This window comes from Bufo gargarizans, chromosome 2, assembly GCF_014858855.1.
Source record: "Bufo gargarizans isolate SCDJY-AF-19 chromosome 2, ASM1485885v1, whole genome shotgun sequence".
Classification (NCBI taxonomy): Eukaryota; Metazoa; Chordata; class Amphibia; order Anura; family Bufonidae; genus Bufo; species Bufo gargarizans.
The window spans coordinates 586,476,652-586,498,337 of record NC_058081.1 but is presented as its reverse complement, the minus strand read 5'-3'; the positions used below and the strand labels follow the sequence as shown (position 1 = coordinate 586,498,337).

Genomic DNA, 21,686 nt, shown 5'->3' with positions numbered 1-21,686 from the left:
GTTTAATAAAGCTGTGGTGCCCATGTTTGTATTTGCCTGCCCATTGCTCATCTTCCACATGGCAGACACACACAGAGCACATTTTGGGTCTAATGCAACCAGGGTAAGAGGCATCACCAGATCCCAAAGCACTGCCAGTGCTGTATTTCACATCTGCTGTTCATTGCTACCACTAGCCTCCACCCAATGCACACCCTAACAACCAACCACTTACACATCATGGTGGGCTCCTTGGCCACACCCTCAATTCCCTTCTCAGAATTAGCCCCAACTGCCAATACCATGGCTACAGATACCATGCATAGCTGTGGTGGTAATAGTGGTATTCCCAGCCTCCTCCTGAACATCCTCAGAACAATCCAAAATGCTGACTGCTCAAGTAGTAAACAGGGCAACTCCACCATCTGCCATGGCGGGGTTTTGTTGCCACTTAGGGAAAAAATGAAGGTGCCCCACTAGGGAGGGACAGGAATGCAAGGAGGAATGCTGTGAACTCTGTCTCCAAGGCACAGTGTCATGATGTGGAGGTCACCTCCACGCCATACTGCCACAACTGAGCAGAAGAGTGAGTCAACTAATCCACAATCTCATCCGCCTCAATGATATGTTGCAACTTTCCAAAGCCAGGGACACATGTGGCTTACTTCTGGCCAGTGAGCTGGTGCCAGCACCCACATCCTGGCTCTGGCAGGACAAGGCCCTTTCATTTGGAACCCTTCCGTATTTGACTTTTGGCCTATACACTGTCACAAAGTATGGACCAGTTTGGAAGTAGTTTTCTGGAACATAAGGAGGCGCAATAAAATGCCCTTCCCACAAACACTGCTAAAGCAATTTCAGCACCGCTAACAGATTTGGGCCAAATGTCTTCTGTGCATTGAAATATGCACAGATAATAAGCCCTCATGTAAAACACAAATCGTCAGCCTATGAGATCTCCTCCCCTCCTAACAGTCTTAAGCATATTCTCTTCTCCCACACCCCAAAAATTCAAGTAAACAATGGGAGAGAAGTGTTCTTTCAGGTAGCTGAGGTCCTGCAGCTAGATGGCACTGCCAGGCACACCCAGCCTCAACTCCCCATTTCCTGGCTGCTTTCCATGCACTGTCCCTTATGCTAAAATAGAAGCCTGATGGGGACATATTGGGTCTTGCTGACAAAACATTTGCCCTCATTGACAGTTCAACACAGAATGATGTTCTGTAAGGGCACCTCCCTGCCTGCTGCATCACTGATTGGCTCAGACTGACAGCCTCCCCACCCACACACACACTGCCTCAGGGTCATGTGAGCCCCCCCCCATGCTTTTCTGTCCGGAAGGTGCAGTCAAATGGCACCGTTACTAGATTTAGCTGAATCCAGCCAGCAAAAGAGGCAATATGGACAATCACAATACACTAGTAAGTGCCTTGTATTAACGTTCTCTACACAAGTACCATTTGCTGAGGTGAGACAACCCCTCTAAAAGGCTCCATTGTGCAGACCCATTCATTCTCTATGGGGATGGCATGGATGCTGACAGCACAGTGTGCTATCTGCATTTCCAGAGCGCGCCGCTGATCCTCGGTCCACGGCTCCGGAAAACTCCCCGACATTTCTATGGGGGTGCCGGCCAGATGTATTGCGGATCCGCAACATACTATGGACCCCAAGGATGAGGCCACACATCTTTCTGGGAAAAAGGAATCCAATTATAAATTAAAGACTAACTTCATCCTGCTGGAGCCACTACTGGCTTTGGGACCCAAAAAACGCATCAAAAACAGTTTGACACCAGCTGGTTTGATAGTGTTCTAGTCTTAAAATATGCATGTTCAACTACATGAACCAGGTCAGTGCTGCGCCTTTCTTGTAGGAACTGGCTTCCCTTTTAACAGCAAGTCTCACCTACAGAATGACACCTGCCCTTGTGAACACGAGAGACGGTGGCGACCCCTTGAAACATGCTTTAATGCTGCTATAAGAAATGAGAGCATCCCTAGCTTTAGGTATTCTACAGCAATATGCAAGGCCCGTTTCAGACAAGTGGCAACATCTCCGTCAGGGGAACAGCCTGCTGGAGATGAATGGATCCGGCACTGCCAGACACCCACGTTAGTGGGGGACTGGTGGAGATCCAGCCACGACCCAGAAAACATGCTGGACGCCATGGTACTTGTCTGACCGATTGTCTGCAGCCGATCCATAATAGTGAGTGGTGCTCACAGAAAATTGCCGCCTATGCGGATGATACCCTCTTTATGATCACCAATCCGAGAATTGGAGTGCCTGCATTAATACAGGAATTGGAAGATTTCAGTATTATATCTAACTTTAAAATAAATTGGCAAAAATCGGAAATATACAATGTATCCGTCCCTCAGAATGTTTGGCAAGAGGTGATTTCGAACTCCCCTTTAAAACCGGCTCCTACCTCCTTCAAGTATCTAGGCATTATTAGCAGACGTATCACTGAATTGTATCAATTGAATTTCCTTCCCCTTCTATCTAAACTAGATGCAGATTTTAAGGAATGGGAGAATCTTTTCATATCTTGGTTTGGGAGAATTAGCACAATCAAGATGATATCTCTACCTAAAATCTTATACACCCTCCAAGCATTACCAATTGACGTCCCTAAACAATTCTACACCACTCTTAAGAAAATTATGGGCTTTATATGGAGATCAAAACACAGTAGACTATCCTATGACACAATAATTAGGCCCAAAACTAGAGGAGGCTTAGCAGTCCCAGATTTTCACAAATACCATATGTCGGTTCATATTCCGAAATTAGAATGGACAGTTAGGCCAAACAGGAAATTATGGCATGATTTAGAGAAGGAAACCCATCCTCCCAACCCACATTTACTTTTGTGGAAGACCAAAGAAACTGCTAGACCTCCTCAACCCAAAATTACAGATCTTCTAACTATGACGTCCTTGAAAGTTTGGCACGGGTTAAACAAACGAATTTGCTTTTCACCTGCATACTGTGCAATTACTCCAATAGGCGCATTGATCCCAGCTAGACTGAGAATAGTTAAAGAAAGAGTCTCAGGCATCTCAGAACTAGACAATTCCCCTATTATGAACCTTTTTAGTGGATCCACATTTATTTCAAAAGATGACCTTAACATTCTTTCCGGACCTAGGACTCACAGATAAAGAGTATATGCATTTTAAAAGATGCATTTTAAGTTCTGAGGCCTATAACTCCCTCTCTATACCTATGACGCCCATCCAAAAACATAAATTCCGGTTCTCCAATCAAGAGACCGATCTCAACCATATATAGTGTAATAAACCACTCTGACCTTCCTCCCTCCTACCTCCCCAAATGGTCTTCTGAGTTAGGGATTACCTTTAACGAAGTGGAAACTAGAGATCGGTTTGAATGCTAGATCAAAATCTGCATCGCCTAAAATTCAAGAGATGCATTTCAAACTAGTATCAAGATGGTACAGGACCCCAGTTTTACTGCAGTGAATGTTCCCAAGTATGTCCCCCTTGTGCTGGAGATGTGAAGAACGGGGTACACTTTCACATATTTGGTTGACATGTAAATGTATGAAATTGTTTTGGAAAAATGTTACGGATATTTTAGGTCACATCTTTGATACACATACTGAAATACCACCTAAATTACTCTTCTTTAGCGTCTTTGATCATCGCTCTTCCGACATTAAACATCCCCTCACGCTTCATATACTTATGCTGCCAAACTCATAATCCCTAGATTATGGAAGGAGAAGTCACCCCCCTCAATTCAAGATTGGCTGAGGGAAATGCACCTACTCCACAATCTGGAGAAAGACTTATAAGAGAAGACAGGCTACATCACTATCACACGACTTGGGACAGATGGAATTCGTTTATCAAAAGCGATTTCATCGTAGAGTTTCTATGAATCCTCTAGATTTGGAACATAAATCCAGTTGTGTCAAGCTTTTATATTGAGCCCTGATATCCCCCCCCCCCCCCCCCCCCTTGCCCTTAGTTTACTCCTACCTTCCCCCTGTTATTTTGGTTAGACAAATTGAAATGGCATATAACATTTATATATTTTCTACACTTAGAATACCTTATATCTCACACGTACCATATAGCGATATCTGTGCTTTCTGTCCTATGGTTTATTCGTCAGATTATAAATGTTAAGACCTTGATTTCCTATAACCTGGAAATAAGACGAGTTCAGAAGTTATAAATTTATTATTTAGAATACATATTCCTGAATACTGAGGTCATCAATAAAGACTTACGCCCTTCACTGATCCAGAAATAAAAGGTTACTTGTCAAATTGTTTTTCGCTCATACTAATTGAAGGATATGTATATACTATATTATACATGGTTTATATTGGTATGTACTTATTATACTGACCACTGTTTGTATACTTTGAAATTTAAGAACGTATTGACATAAGAAATTATTATGCCTAATACATAAAATTTTCAATAAAAAGAAAATGTTACACATAATAGTGAGTGGTGCTAGACGGTGATGCAGAGATCCAGCAGGCTATTCCTTGTTTTACACCAGCAGCAAGAGAACACAGAACGAAGAGGCCTCTGAAACAAGTGAATGAGCACAACACATCTTATACTTAAACTATTTCTTTATTAGAGAATTTATTATCTACAGAATTATAAAGAGATTAAAACTGTACAGGCAACATTTCATACAGTAGGGGGGACTCACTAAGCCACTTTGGAGGTGGAAGACTTGCACAGGAAAAAAGTTAGAAACCTCAAGAAAATATTGTAAAAGTCTGTCCAATTTGTGCAATGCAGCAAAAGTCCATCAAAATAAAACCACTTACAAGCAAAGTGACGCTAGCACAGGAGTCACCCCCAACTGGATTGGCATTGTTGTGCATTTCTTACATTTTTTTTATAAGTCCATTTTCTCTTTATGTACCCTACAGCAGCAGCGTTTTATAGTGCACCTGTCACCCTCAAGGAGACAGCCATTTTTTGGGCTGAAGCAATGTTCTACGCACAAGTGATATGGCCATAGAGAAAGGATGTAATGCTATTAGGTGCAGAAACCGTCCGGCGCAAGCTCGCTGCCTCAGTAGTGTGACTGGGTGACCGATGCACTTCTCACAATTCACATACCTACAAAAACACATAAAAACATTACCCACTGTACCTGTGCATATATTGCTTCCTTCTGCCATCTACATGGCATGTGGCAAAAAAGCCAATGGCATTGCTGGCTGATTGTATCCAACTGGCTCCAGTCCAGAGTGCCAGACTGGCCAATATAGAAGTATGGCCTAGAGCCAAGAAGTTATGGAGGCCCTACTCTGATGGACTTTCTACATGCAACATAATGGATTACTGAGGTCATCTGGGATTAGAGATGGGCATAACTAATGCATCTCATGCCTGGGGATAAGCTACAATACCAGACACTGCCCATAGGCAAGAGTGGCACTGTTTGTAGAAACAAAAGGCAGACCAGATTTTTCTGATACCAGACAACCCCTTCAGCTTTATACTGCACTTCTGTACCCAGTGGCATGGGGATTGCTTCTGCAACAGGTCTCATACAATGGGCACTGGCCAACAGGCAGCAAGTGAAAGTCCAGTTAAATTGTTTTTTGAGTCAACCTCCCAATCTCAGCCATTATACTAGTGCGCGCTCTCCTGTTCCAATATGTAGACCATCTGCCTATGTGCATCTACCAAACATAACAGGCAACACCCAACCCTCAAACAGCAAGACCAGGTAGCAGTGCAGGGTCCTACAGCCAATACAAGCCATGTAAAATGAGGAAACAATACCGGGAGCGGCAAGTTTTGAGGCACAACAGTAAAAAGGACAAGACAAACATTTAAAATGGATAGGACATACATAAGAGCCCTTCATAGGGCGTTAAGGAGAAAGTCTTCCTGTTCAAAAGACCATTAAGTTAAAAAAAGGAAATTGGTCACATGATTCATTACACATGAAGCACGTCTCTAATTCACACGCAACATTCAGATGTCCTTCATACAAAACTCAACTGTTGCGAGATCCCAGAAAGATAAAACTTGGAGGTATTTCATAGTTGGAAGCATGCACGTGAGGAAACTGTACCACCATCTTCCTACCAACAAGCATTAACAGTCTTGGGATGCATAGCACTGGGTGGCTAGTCCATGGTGGCAGTAGTATGGATGGTCAGTGGTACAGTAGGTAACCTTTAAGGGACGCTGGCAATGGAAGAGTCTGTATTTCATTTAGTCTCTCTTTTCCCAGTGCAAGGCGAACAGCTCGTCGACACAAGTCCATCAGAGGAAGGGGCTCCGCTGTAAAGAAAGCAAGAAAGGGTGAATGCACTGTATGGTAGGCGGGCAGCATCAATTCACTGAAGTGACCATTACAGGGGTATTCCAGTTACATCAAGTTATCCCCACCACAGGGACCCAATGATCATAAGAACGAGGGCCCTGCAGCCCATTGAGATGAATAGGGTGGCTGGCCGGGCATGTGTGCCATTGCTCCATTTCTATGGAGCTGGAGCCAGCACTGCTGGGTCTATACAGAGCAGCAATGTCAAGTGCTCAGGACACAGTCCAGAATTAAAGTCTATGAATTATAGACTGGCCTTAAAGGCCTATCACTGCATGGTGTGCTTTATTAACTACTGCAGGCAGCCGTTTGTCCAGCCGATAGGCTGCATATTTGCCAGGTTGTGGATGGATCTCCAGGGATTCCATAAAACTTGCCAGTGGGAAAAAATAAATCCAGTAGGCTGTTCCCAGCTGGATTGCCACCGCTAGTGTGTAAGCAGCCTTATTTCTACTAAAACTCAATGGCTCACCACATAATGGTGGTCCACTCGAGATTTGGACACAGAAGGATGTGGCGAGTGCTTGCACCCACACTAAACAGCACCTGCACACAACCCACTGGTACGGAGCGGTTAGATACTGGCTTAGTACACACTACAGCGCTAACACATTGTACTATTGCAGCACTTTACATATAGTGCCTTAACCACTCTGCCCTAGCGGGAAGTCTCCAGTATGCCAGCTGTCCACATGGTGCACTACATTCCTTGTGGCAAGTTCCCTTCATTACGTCTTTCTGACCCTTATACAATTATTCTGCAGGTGTGTGATATGGTGTCACATTAATAGCATAACCTGAAGTGTAGGTAAACAAAGGGGTCACAGCAACCCCAGAATTGCAAAAACCAACCAGGCTGTCCAGCAGCCAGGATCACCATCTAGCCAAAGTTACTACAGTTAGAGATGTCCCTTTGAAGGCAAACATACCGACTGGCCAACAACCTCGTATGCTGGTGTCTCAACTCATCATGGCAGGAGCCTACGGGCCATATAAAAGTATCTGCACATAAGAGCAGATGTCAAAGCAAATCCTGCACAGTATTTAGTGTAGATCTGTGGGTTTCACTCCATATACCACACTTGTTATTGTGTTTGTTGGATTTGATGAAGCTCTGATCCTTCCACTGCGAAGGGCGAGAGATGAAATTTGCAGCATAATTGTGCATGACAGGTCAGTTTCCACACGGAAGAATAGAGCATTGTGTAAGAGGCGTCTAATGTCATCCACTTTGCTGGTACTGCATTACTGCGTTTTTTTGCACGAGAATCCACACTGAACAGTTTAATCTGCACTGTGTGCAGGTGGCCTTAGGTATGATTTTAGGAGACACCGCTTAGAGGAATGCCCTTTCCCAGTAACTGGTTTGTACAGTGAGGGCAGTGATCGGCTGATAAGTTTTGGCTCCCTTACCAGCCAATTAGCCTATTCCATTCACATGTCCACAAAATGGGTCTGCATCTGTTCAGCGATTTTGCTGAACAGGGGCAGACCCATTCATTTTTAATGGGGCCAGGATATGCTGTCCGCAATTGCGGACAAGAAAAGGCATTTTCTATGAGCGGCAATGTGCAGAATGCACATTGCAGGTGTCAGTGTTTTGCAGATCTGCAAAAATCACATACTGACATGTGAATGGACCCTTAGAATGGAAGATGCACTGATAAGAACACCAAACATGGCAGATTGTTCCAGAAATAGCCCCTCATTTCTACACCCCCCTTCATCACATGCAGTTCCACTGGAGTAGCCTCTTCTCCCCATCCACCATATACTGTAATATAGCAGATCTGTTGGAACAAAACAGCTGCAACATACCTTACATGGGAACACATCCTATTGCTTAAACGGATATTACCATGCGAGACAGCAGCACATTGGTAGGATATGCCCGTGTAGTCTGATAGGTGCAGATCCCACCTCTGGGTGCCACACTGAGAACGAAATGGGAAGGTGGTGGCCAGAGGACCCTGGGTCCAGCCACCAAGCACTGTCCCCATAGAAGTTAATGGGAGCATGCGTAGCCACCACTCCCATTCATTTCTATGAGGCCGATGGAAATGGCCAGGCCAGGCCTCAGCCATTTTCAGCAGCCCCATAAAAATGAATGGCGAGCGGCTGCACATGTGCCCTCCTCAGTCAGGGCTCCATGGTCCCAGATGTGGGAACTGCACATAGGCATATCCTAGCGATATGCCCCATTGTGTGAGGGAAAAAAACCTTTAAGTGTGCAGAAAACAGAGCATTTTACAGTACCAGCAAAACACTGCAGAAAATCCAGAGGAAACTGACCTGTGCTGCAGAAGTCTCCACCATGTCATGTTAGGTTGCAAAAAGGCAGCAGGTTTTCTACTAGAAGAAATTTGCAGCACTCCAATCATGTGAACACAACCGTTCAGAGCATCCGCATGTTGGGAAGTTGTGGGGATATTCTCTCCTGGAATATGAGTGCAGACCCCTGCTCCTGCCACCAGGACTGACCATTACCACCATCATAGCACCTGCTACTTGCATAATAGACCAGATAGACTATACCCAGCTCTGACACTTAGGAATGGAATCTGACTTCAGGCATGTGACACTGCCATAGTCTGCAAGTCACACCCTGAAGGTTAAGGACCCTTTTTGCCCGTTAATACCGTTGACCAAAGTACTGAAGTGATTAATTGCAAATTCTTAGCACTTTTCTGGCTGCAGATTGCACCTCATTAGGCTAGGGCTACACAACGACATTTGCCACACAATTTTTATAATGATAGTCTAAGGCAGGGATGGCCAACCTGAGGCTCTCCAGATGTTGCAAAACTACAACTTCCAGCATGCCCAGACTGCCAACAGCAGGGCATGGTGGGAATTGTAGTTTTACAACAGCTGGAGAGCCTCAGGATGGCCATGACTGGTCTATGGTGTTGCACTGACATGACGGTAGCAAAAAAACAAATCCATCCAAAATGGATTTTTCTGCAACTGTCGCGTTGCAGCATGTTGCAGTGTGACACCATAGACCATCATTATAAAAATTGTCATGCGACAGGGTCACTCAACACATGTTGCAGTGTAGTTGTGCCCTATGTGTCCTTAAACTGATGCAATCCAATTAATCTGGGGCCAAAGCTGCAGGGCTGAGCAGGTTACTTCCCAACTACACTGCAGTCATGTTACAGTAAACTGAACAGGTTTCCAGTTGGAATTGGATCTAGATATTGCAGTGACACTTATGGCACCCCCTAGTGTTTAATTCAGTAAGAACATCCACCTATGTGTCCAGTGCTGCTGGTCACTTAGTCCATTGCTTGGATCCGATTTTACACTGGTGGAGGAGTGATTTTGGCAACCGAAGGCAGCCAAGGAGAAGCCGCAGCCGCTTCTTACCAGCACTGGACAGATTAGGTGGATGTTCTGAGAGATTTCACACTAGGGGGCGCCACAAGTAGGTTAGACAAAAGTTGCAGGGACCCAACAGTAAGTTTAGCTGTAGAAGAAAGGGTTTACATTACTGGTGTAGGTTCAGTCAACATTTTTCCCCGTGTTATAGCTAAAGCTTTTGGCCATAATTCTAGAGGCAGGAGAAGCCCTTTGACACCCTTGGGTATGGGCACATCTAAGGAGGATTTACATGAGTAGATAGGCAGATGAACATGTAAAACACATTCACCAGGTGAGCCTGTCGTTCATGCAGTCACATACAGGATTGTTTCTGGGCAGCAGATAGTGGCGTCTTAACACCAACACTACCCAGAAACAGTGCAGCTGTATGAGGATAAGTGATAGCTTCACCTCCACTGAGCATTAATTGTCGGGAAGGAACGCTTCCTTCGACAATCTGCTGCTCATCTGAGTGCAATTGTTCCTTACTGGACATCTGGCCATTCACTATCTGTGCATCTAGTGAAGAATCTCTACATACACATCTTATTACTCAAACTAGGCTGACGCCAACGCAGAGTGAATAAGGACAGGTAACCTTTTTGTACAAGAGATTAGCCAGAGCAAACATTACACGGAGACAAGAGTTTACATTATAGGGACAGCGTAATGGTAACTGTCTACGTGCACAGGATCCACTGCTGAAATAAACCCTGGAGTGACGGACTACTTACGGTCTAGTCCATTTATGTATCGCATTCTGATTTCACAGTGGCCCCACACCGCACTGACGACTGGGTACAGTTTCTTTCCCTTTAATCCTCTAAATGCAGTGCCCATGTACTGTCCATCCACAATGAAGCTCAGTGTACCGTCATCCATGTCTAGTACCACCAGGAAAGAATCTGGCACGATAAAGGTTTCGTCAGGCTCCAGAAAAGCAGGGTATGTTCTACTCGGCTGATTTTTGCCATCATGATACAGTTTATTCCTACCCAAGTCCCATCCCCAGGATTTCCCATTGCTTCCTATGAGTGTTGTGTAGCCCACAGAATGGAGCGGAGCATCTGCAGTTGCTACTCCAACGACGGCATGAGTCCCTCGCTGTCTCATGACCCATGTCATCTCCCACACATGCAGGCCTCGTGTATAACCAGTTTTGCCACGAATGGCGTCAGTGCTCTGTGCCACCGGATGCCGGTGAAAAACAAGTTTGTCATCCTCTTTGACAAAGACATTGAGCGATCGATCGTTATTATTCCATGAATGCTGGAGCTGTACTTCACGTGACACTGGAGGCATGTCCAACAAGAGGTCCAGGCGAGCAGGTTTACTGTAGTCCAGACCCTGGAGATCCTGCTTCAGTGGCCTGTACGCTGGGTCCCTCATGTCCACCTGTCTTAATCCCTCCTGTGACTTTCTGACCCATATTCCACCACAGGTTCACCTTTATAGTTCCAGAGGCAATCTCATTCAGTTGTCCAGCCTCCTGATGTTCACTGTCCAGTAGAGGTTAATGGTCAGGACTGGCTGGTCTAATGAAGAAAAATAAAAAAGTTAATGTTTGACCACAATCAGAAGGGAGAAGAACCCTCAGCAAAACAAGGTTATGTGATTCTGGACCCGTAAATGACACATGAAAGGTTATATTGAGGTCCCAGTACAGACTTGGGCCAGCATTACACGTCAGGTAGTGGTCAGCTGAACGAGCGTTTGGCTGACAGCCATTATAATGTGACCACTCCATACAAAGTCAGCAGATCGTATGTCCCAAGCTGGCAGCAGCTTTAACTCCTTGCCAAGAACAAGGATCAGTACCGACTCCTAACAATAAGTGTAAAAGAGTGAACAGAACCCCCAAATGCAATTCAAGTGCATCAGGGTCAGGAAAGCCGGACATCATTGCAAAGTAGTTTTCATTATGTGCAGTTTGAGTGTCTTACAATTTCAGCTCCAGATCAGCATCCAGATAACTAAATTCCTTAGACACTGAAGAGACTTTGCTTTGATGAAAGAAACCTCCTTTGATAAGATCCTAAAGGCTGTGTTAGACCAGCAGGCAATTGTGAGGAAGGAAGTGTTACTACAGACGCTCATTAGCCATGATCTGGCGGTCTAATACAGCCCTTAGCTCCCTGCTCCGTCAGCCACAGCTGCTAAATATCAGGTTCCTGTTCTGGCAGCCCCAACCCATCCATGCATTACATGGACATTCATTTAGCTGCATGGCTGCCATGAACTGCCAACTACCAGGTATAAAGTTGGATGCATAGTAATCAACTGATCACTAGGCTGGCTTCATTACAAAGAGGGGATGCCTTGTGCAGATAAGATCTTACAGTAAAGCTGGATTACACAGCCCGATCAGGGACAAACGTTCCTACGAATATGCTCTCAACTATCTGCCCGTCTAAGCCCAAGCGTGTTCAGTCAGGTGAACTTTCATGCAGGCACTAGATCGTGCCATCTATGCAATTGGATGAGGAAGAGTGATCACTTGCATCATACTGTGGAGGTGATGACTGCATGTAAATGTTCTCCCCCAATGAACCAGCAGCTGACTGTCAGGAACGCTTCCTTCCCATCAATCTGCTGCTCCTTAGCACATGTAAGGCTACTTTCACACTGGCATTTTGGCTTTCTGTTTGTGAGATCCGTTCACGGCTCTCACAAGAGGTCCAAAATGGATTAGTTTTGACCTAATGCATTCTGAATGGAAAAGGATCCGCTCAGAATGCATCAGTTTGCCTCTGATCAGTCTCCATTCTGCTCTTGAGACACCAAAATGCAGCTTGCAGCGTTTTGGTGTCCATCTGACAAAATGGAGCCAAATGGACCCGTCTTGGCACACAATGCAAGTCAATGGTGTTCATGACGGATCTGTCTTGGCTAGGTTACAGATAATACAAACAGATCTGTTCATGACAGATGCATCTGGTTGTATTGTAATGGATCCACTCTTGCAGATCCATGAGGAATCCTCCCAAAACACGAGTGTGAAAGTAGCCTAAACTTAGCACAAGTCAATAATGCCGGTCACTGATATAACAAGTTATCAGCATGTCGCAAGTATACAAGTCATCACTGGCCGTATGCTTGGCACAGAAGCGTTCAGCATCAGAAACAAAAGGTCACCGGTTTTCTCTATAGTATTACAACAGACCGTGCAATATCTTGTATTGCACAAGGACCTGAATATTTGGACAGCAAGGTCAGGATTACAATGCCTCATGTGAAGAGCCCTTTAACCACACCAACTCTTTATACTCAGACTGCATAAAACAGTATACTGGCTGCTCAAGATCTCCCCCAAAACTGAACTCCAGAGCATGCACTGTACGAGAGCCCTGCAGCCTCCTGTCCAAGCAAGAACACATGAAGACCTCCAAGATGCCCAGAAACCTTCCTTACAGTGTAGAAAAACCTTTGGTGCACCAACATGAAGATGGGTGTTTATATTACAGGGGTTGTTTGGGCTTTTACCATTGATGATCTATCCTGAGGATAGGTCACCAATATCAGATCAGCAGGGGTACAAGACCCAACACCGCCACTGAGGAGTGTGCCGTCTCCCTGTCCGCTGCTGCTGTCTATAGCAAAGACAGCAGAAGCAGACAGGAGATGGCATCCGCATGCCGTCTCATACAGCTGATCTGCTGGGGTGCCAGTGCCAATCTGATCTTGACTAGTGTTGATTAGTGAGCTTTGGATGTTTCATCTGAAGTCTCTACGTTCAAAACCAGAATGGAGATTTGTCCTGTATTAGAATGTATGGGCTCCAATGAGCCAAAGTTAGACGCAAAGTTGCGCGTGACTTCATTGAATAACTCCAACACTTGATGACCTACTCGGAGGATAGGTCATCAATAGTAAAAGCCTGGACAACAACCTTTAAAAGGGGCTGTGTGTTATATTAATAACCTGTCCTCAGGACAGGTCATCAATATCAGATCAGTGGGGGACTCAACACCCCTGCCAATCAGATGGAGAGAAGGCCACTCAAAAAGTGCTTCCTTCCCATCACCGTTTACCACTGCAGCGACAAGCACTGTAATGATAAGTATGGTGTCCCCATTTACTACTATAGGACAGCTCTGTAGTATTCACTTGAATAGTAAGAAGCCATCCCACAGAAGTGAATGGGGATGCCATACTTGTAGTTACACACGCTCACCACTGGTGATAATGAAGGGAAGGCAGTGCTGCTGGAGAGTGGTCTCTCCATATGATCAGCAGGGGTGTTGGAGCCCCCACCAGTCTGATATGTGTCACCTATGCTGAGGTCAGGTCATCAATATAAACACAACCCCTTTAACAAGTCATGCCTTTCATATTCAACATGGAAACCTGCTAAGTGTAGGCAGATACAACACAAATGCCCAAACAAGCCATCTGTCACCTCCACCATAACCGACTGCTTTAGCCTGGAGGGACAACCAGAATAGTTGCAGATTTCTCATTTGTATGTGAAAGCGAAGATGGCTCAAATTAGGGTTCTAAGAAACAAACTGTGGCCATATTAGTGACTACCCAGCTTTCCCAGAATCAGATAGTGACTTTGCCTCCTGTCCCACAAGCAGGCAGGGTCCAGGCACTGAGCACAGGTGGAAACACAAGCGTCTCCGGAAATTAATAACCGCACAGAAGGCTGTACGAGATTTGATTCACACAGCAGACTTCCTGTCTGTAACAGCGCCGAACGGAAACCTTGAAGGAGCCGGACTGAGGACAGTGACACAAGGCAGAGCATCCCGCACCGCATCGAACCTGCTCCGTCGATTTAAATTGGTTTTTAGCTGACAGAGGTACACGTCTGGAGTATTTCCTGGAGAACACCTCTGCTGTATGCCAGTACTGTAAAGATATCTACTCCACAGTAGGCTTTCCATGTACAGAGATACTTAACCCCTTCCTGCCCAGGCCTAGTTTTTGCAGCTCTAACATGTGTTAATATTGGAATACTTGATTACGAGATGGTTTCTGCGTGACACATTGTACCTCTTAGCAGTAAATTGTGTGTGTGTGTGGGGGGGGGGGTCAATATAAATATTAAATTTTTTTGAAACGTTTACACATTCTCTCAAGTTAGCCTTCGTTCACATCACCGTTCAGCCTTTCCGTTCTCCTGCTCCATTTAGGAGTAGGAGAAGGGAAAGGATGGAGAAGGCACATAATTGAGCCAAACAGAGCCCAAGGACCCCATAGACTAATGGGTCTGTTATCTTTCTGCTCAGAAGATGATTTTGGAGCGGAGACAAAAGTTGTGCATGCAGGACTTATCTCTGCTTCAAAATCATCTTCTGAGCAGAAACATAACAGAGCCCATTACAGTCTATGGGGTCCTTAGGCTCTGTTATGTGCCTCCTCCGCCCTTTCCATTCTACTCCTAAACGGAGCAGGAGAACGGAAAGGCTGAACGGTGATGTGAACAAAGCCTTAGAATTTCTCTGCTTTTAAGACAGTGATACCTCAAAAAAGTTACTAATCAACATTAACCCCATGCCTACTATATGTTGGCATCATTTTGTATTTAGGATGTTAGGCTTAGAATTTTAGATGCAATTTTTACATTCAAGATTTCCAAAACAGTTTTAAACATCAATTAAGTTCTAAAAGGATTCTGGAGGGCTTACACAATAAGCCACCCATAAATGACCCCGTTTTAGAAACTAGACCCTGAAAGGTATTCAAAACAAAAATTTTATGAACTTTAACTCTTCAGGTGTTTCAGAGCCCATGTCCTCAGCTCTATACCCAAAATCTAGGTGACAGGTTCCCTTTAAGCCATTTCCTGTGATACAGCAAGGGTTAAAAAAAGAAAGTTACCAATTCTGCAGGTTACAGGTTATTTTAGGGCTCTTTCACACTTGCGTTCTTTTCTTCCGGCATAGAGTTCCGTCGTCGGGGCTCTATGCCGGAAGATTCCTGATCAGTTTTATCCTAATGCATTCTGAATGGAGAGAAATCCGTTCAGGATGCATCAGGATGTCTTCAGTTCAGGACCAGAATGTTTTTTGGCGGGAGAAAATACTGCTGCATGCTGCGCTTTTTGCTCCGGCCAAAAATCCTGAAGACTTGCCGCAAGGCCGGATCCGGAATTAATGCCCATTGAAAGGTATTGATCCGGATCCGGCATTAAGCTAAACGTCGTTTCAGAGCATTGCTGGATCCGACGTTTAGCTTTTTCTAAATGGTTACCATGGCTGCCGGGACGCTAAAGTCCTGGCAGCCATGGTAAAGTGTAGTGGGGAGCAGTATACTTACCGTCCGTGCGGCTCCCGGGGCGCTCCAGAGTGACGTCAGGGCGCCCCACGTGCATGGATGACGTGATCACATGGCACGTCATCCATGCGCATGGGGCGCTCTGACGTCATTCTGGAGCGCCCCGGGAGCCACACGGATGGTAAGTATACCGCTCCCCCGATCCCCACTACTACAGCAACCAGGGCTTTAATAGCGTCCTGGCTGCCATAGTAAACACTGAACGCATTTTGAAGACGGATCCATCTTCAAATGCTTTCAGTTCACTTGCGTTTTTCCGGATCCGGCGTGCAATTCCGGCAAGTGAAGTACACGTCGGATCTGGACAACGCAAGTGTGAAAGAGGCCTAACACTGCTCTTTGGCAGGACTCGGAAAGGAAGGAGTGCCACAATGCTTTCAGGGGGCACATTTTGCTGGAATTGTTTTGGGGTGCCATGTCGTATTTGACTAGACCCTGAGGTACCCTCTACAGTAGAAAAACACAATGTGAGTCCACTTAGGAAACTACACACCAAGGAATTTATCAAGGGGTGTACTGAGCTTTGACCCCACAGGCAAGTTTACAGAATTTAGAAACACCAAGCTGTAAAAACGAAAGCGGGTAACAGGAAAATAAAATTATATATACACCCCCATAGTTTGTTACCCATTTTCTCCTGAATACAGGAGTACCCCATATGTTAAACACACTCTAAGGGCACATCACAAGGCTCAGAAGGGAAGGAGCACCATCTGACTTTTGAAGGGCAGATTTTTCAGGAACAGTTTTTGGGCACTGCGAATTGGACACTGGAGTAGAAATCACTAAAAAGTGAATCCAATTTTGGTGTGCTTTGTCCCCACAGGCGCAAAGAATTTTGGAATGTTGGGCTGTGAATAATGAAAAATTATATTTTGAATTTTCCAATGAGATGTTGCTTTGGCTCCAGATTTTATTTTCACACAGCATATAGGGAGAAAAGGGACCTCCAATTTCTTATGCATTTTCTCCTGAAGGTGGCAGCACCCTATACATTTACCAAACTGCTGTTTGGCCACACTGCAGGATTCAGATGAGAGCACTGTGCATTTAAAAGCTTAGTTTGGCAGTTTCCACAGCACAGGCTGACAACTGCAGAGGCTGAGGAGAAAAAAAAATCCCCAAGAACTGCCCCCATTTTAGATACCACATCCTTCAGAATTTAAGAGGGTTCAGTGACCACTAAAGTTGAATGGGTCTGCATCCGTCAGTGCAAGCCACAGAGATTCATGTGCATGAGCCCTTATGCTGTGCATCCTGGTTTTATAAACACCCTACATGTGGCCCCAATCTTTTGTCTGGGCACAACACCGGCATACCACCATGCACATTTGAGGCCCAATATGGGGATTTACTCAGCTGGTGCTGACAATGTTGTCTCTGGGGTGAAAGAAAAGTAACCCCTGAGAAGTGATCCTGTTCTGGAAACCCCACCCAGTGAGGGATGAAGAGGTGAGTGGGTATTCTGCAGAAACCAATGGACAGGGGACTGCAAAATAAACTGCAAGTTTTCCACAGATGTAATATCGGTCGCCAGCTGAAGACAGGGCACCCAGTAAATGGTTCTACTTGGTACTGAAACACCATATGTGGACAAATGGGAGTTTGGGCATGCTGCAGGGTTCTGAAGGGAAACCCACCTTTTGGACACTGCAACACAGAATATATTGGGGTTGTTTATGGGTGCCATTACACAGCCTGTGGTTACCAGTACAGCTATTTTCTGACAACTATATATTTTTCTCACGGAGCTGTGCGAGCTTATGTTTTGTAGGATGAGTTGCCATCATCAGTTACATTTTGGAGTACATTCGATTTTTGATCACCATTTTGCCTTTTTTGGGAAGCAGGATAAAGAAAAGGCAGTAACTGCCACTGCTTCTTGTGGCATACACCGGGCAGGGGGGGCAGCAATGCAGACCCAGAAGTGCGGGCTTGCATATCCAGATACGGGCCGCACATCGTGCAGCCCCATAGAAATGAGTGGGTCTGCAATTCCGTTCCGCAAAATACAGAACAGAATTGCTGTTGTGTGAATAGGGCCAAACTGTTTTCTATAATTCAACCACATTTAAGACTTCCCCCCCCTTACCACATTGCATGTTACAATTTGTCCCCCAAAAGACAAGCCCTCATACGGTTATGAGACTGGAAAAATAAAAGCCATGGCTTTCGGAGGGCTGGGAGTTAAAAACGAAAGTCAAGCCTCGTCCACATTTCCGTTTTTCACTGACGAGTGCTGTCTGCATTATCCCCGGTCACATGTACCCATTGATTTAAATGTGTTCACATTTCAGTATTTTTCCTGACCATGTGTCAGTAAAGAAAATAAATAACAGGGAAATGCACTACTTTGATCAAGCACGCCTTAAAATAACTGACATCCGTGTTCTGTCCGTTTTTCACTGAAGACTAATAGGCGATTCTTTGGAAATAAATTTTCAGCTGAGCAACGTCAGTGAATTACTGATGACAAACAGATGGTAAAAACTGACCCAGACCAACCACTGACGAGACATTAGTGTCCCTAAATGACACCAAAAGGTGAATGCCTCCCTTGGTCTTGAATAGGTTAACAAGGCCAGGGCTAAGCAAACTACAGAACAGGAACTGGATATATTAGTTTAATAACACAATGGCACCGAGTAACTGCCAATTAGTTGTGACCACAACTAACAGGAGAACCTGAGGGCACCCAGTCATTACCACATCACATAGGAGAGACAGATGCATGACCTGGATACTCCCTAAAGTGACACCGATGAGGTGTTCATAAAAACGGCCACAACTTGGCCAATCCCTTCATCAGGGAATCCTTCAGACCGCAAAGGAAAATGTCAACAATTTAAAAATGCAGCAAGTGACATAGGGACCTCGGTGCTCCTGATGGGCTAGTGGTGTGCACTGCCAGCAGTATAGAAGATGCTGAAGGCACCCGTCCCATGCTGGCAGCGCACGGCACCTCCTGCCGCCTGGCCTCATAAGTGTGAGAAAGTCACAAGTCTAACAAACTAGTATGGTATTCCTCAGTGACTGCGAGCCTCAGGACCAGCTTCACTGAGGTTCCCCTCATTCAGAGGGGTGCAACTTCTACCTACCTCACTACAAGACATCTGGCGTCACCAGCAGGACCTGTCATGGGTTATCATAGACAAAGACTTTTGAACCTTTATGTAAACTAACACCGTCTTATCTATAAAGACTGAAGATAATAAACTAAGAAAACGGAAAGAGCAACAGTACAAAACGCTGAGCAAACAGAGCAATGTTACCCTGGGTGGAAGTCTGCAACCAAAACTGCCGAGCACCATGACAGGGTATCATCTTATCAAGGGGACTGCGGTATTAAGGCTAAGGAAGATTCTGAGCAGAGGGGTCTGACCGCTGACACTAGAATGGAGGCCCTGAGCTCCCATTTGAATGTATAATTTCCTACAGAACAATTAATGGGCAATACACATGTCCCATACACCCAGGTCATGTCTGCGGACGGCTTCAGGGTCCTCCGGAGAACAGGTGAAGTGGCAGCCAGCAACAGCAGAGCAACCCCAGGCACAAGGTCCTGACAACACTGCCTCATCACCTACCGCCTCAGCCTGCCCCCCCCTATCACCACACACTCCCCACCCCAGCAGGGTACAGCCTGCCCCACCAACATAACCACACACTCTCCCCACCCCAGCAGGGTACAGCCTGCCCCACCAACATAACCACACACTCTCCCCACCCCAGCAGGGTACAGCCTGCCCCACCAACATAACCACACACTCTCCCCACCCCAGCAGGGTACAGCCTGCCCCACCAACATAACCACACACTCTCCCCACCCCAGCAGGGTACAGCCTGCCCCACCAACATAACCACACACTCTCCCCACCCCAGCAGGGTACAGCCTGCCCCACCAACATAACCACACACTCTCCCCACCCCAGCAGGGTACAGCCTGCCCCACCAACATAACCACACACTCTCCCCACCCCAGCAGGGTACAGCCTGCCCCACCAACATAACCACACTCTCCCCACCCCAGCAGGGTACAGCCTGCCCCACCAACATAACCACACACTCTCCCCACCCCAGCAGGGTACAGCCTGCCCCACCAACATAACCACACACTCTCCCCACCCCAGCAGGGTACAGCCTGCCCCACCAACATAACCACACACTCTCCCCACCCCAGCAGGGTACAGCCTGCCCCACCAACATAACCACACACTCTCCCCACCCCAGCAGGGTACAGCCTGCCCCACCAACATAACCACACACTCTCCCCACCCCAGCAGGGTACAGCCTGCCCCACCAACATAACCACACACTCTCCCCACCCCAGCAGGGTACAGCCTGCCCCACCAACATAACCACACACTCTCCCCACCCCAGCAGGGTACAGCCTGCCCCACCAACATAACCACACACTCTCCCCACCCCAGCAGGGTACAGCGTGCCCCACCAACATAACCACACACTCTCCCCACCCCAGCAGGGTACAGCGTGCCCCACCAACATAACCACACACTCTCCCCACCCCAGCAGGGTACAGCGTGCCCCACCAACATAACCACACACTCTCCCCACCCCAGCAGGGTACAGCGTGCCCCACCAACATAACCACACACTCTCCCCACCCCAGCAGGGTACAGCCTGCCCCACCAACATAACCACACACTCTCCCCACCCCAGCAGGGTACAGCCTGCCCCACCAACATAACCACACACTCCCCACCCCAGCAGGGTACAGCCTGCCCCACCAACATAACCACACACTCTCCCCACCCCAGCAGGGTACAGCCTGCCCCACCAACATAACCACACACTCTCCCCACCCCAGCAGGGTACAGCCTGCCCCACCAACATAACCACACACTCTCCCCACCCCAGCAGGGTACAGCCTGCCCCACCAACATAACCACACACTCTCCCCACCCCAGCAGGGTACAGCGTGCCCCACCAACATAACCACACACTCTCCCCACCCCAGCAGGGTACAGCGTGCCCCACCAACATAACCACACACTCTCCCCACCCCAGCAGGGTACAGCCTGCCCCACCAACATAACCACACACTCTCCCCACCCCAGCAGGGTACAGCCTGCCCCACCAACATAACCACACACTCTCCCCCCCAGCATCAAAAAACACCGCACACCAGGCCCAACCTAGTCTCCCCATCCCCGGACCCACCGCAAGACGCTGCCCCTCACGAGACTCTTACTCACCGGGGCCCTCTCTGGCGCCCCCAGGAGCAGTGTACGTAACCTGCGGGGCTGAAGCCGTAGCCCACACTTAGAGCCTAGGCCGAGACCAGGCCGGCGGACTCGCTCCCTCCCGCCTCCCTCCTGTGCAGCTGATTCTGCGTCCCCCAGAACCTGGAGCTCTCACCCTGAGGCGCCGAGTGAGGAGGCGGAGTGCTGCCCAGCCACACTCGCGAGAATAACCGCCACAGAAAAACCACGCCCTCAACTCGTGACTCCGCCTTAATCCAGCCAGCTGCCTAGCGTGTCCGTTTACCGTCTGTTAATAACTACACAAAGCCCCGCCCATAACGAGCTAATCACGCCCCGAAAACCACGCCCCTCTGTAATAGAACACGTGTTGGCGCTGAAACAGCTGTGTTGTTAACCCTTTGTGCCGAGGCATAATCTTGATCGCTGTGATTATTATCGTCCGAGCATTGACACATATCGGTCTGTGGGCGGTTGGGCAAGTTGTGG

The 21,686-nt window shown here is 46.9% G+C and overlaps 1 protein-coding gene across 1 annotated transcript; it reads right to left on the bottom strand.

The window, feature by feature from the left end:
• Positions 1 to 4,576: 4,576 nt before the first annotated feature.
• SPSB1 (splA/ryanodine receptor domain and SOCS box containing 1) lies at positions 4,577 to 21,348 on the bottom strand. The gene is given in 4 exon segments (XM_044281837.1): positions 4,577 to 6,284; positions 10,428 to 11,088; positions 11,090 to 11,228; positions 21,192 to 21,348. Coding segments are annotated over 3 exon segments (822 nt in total). The 5' UTR covers positions 11,123 to 11,228; positions 21,192 to 21,348; the 3' UTR covers positions 4,577 to 6,156.
• Positions 21,349 to 21,686: the final 338 nt, after the last annotated feature.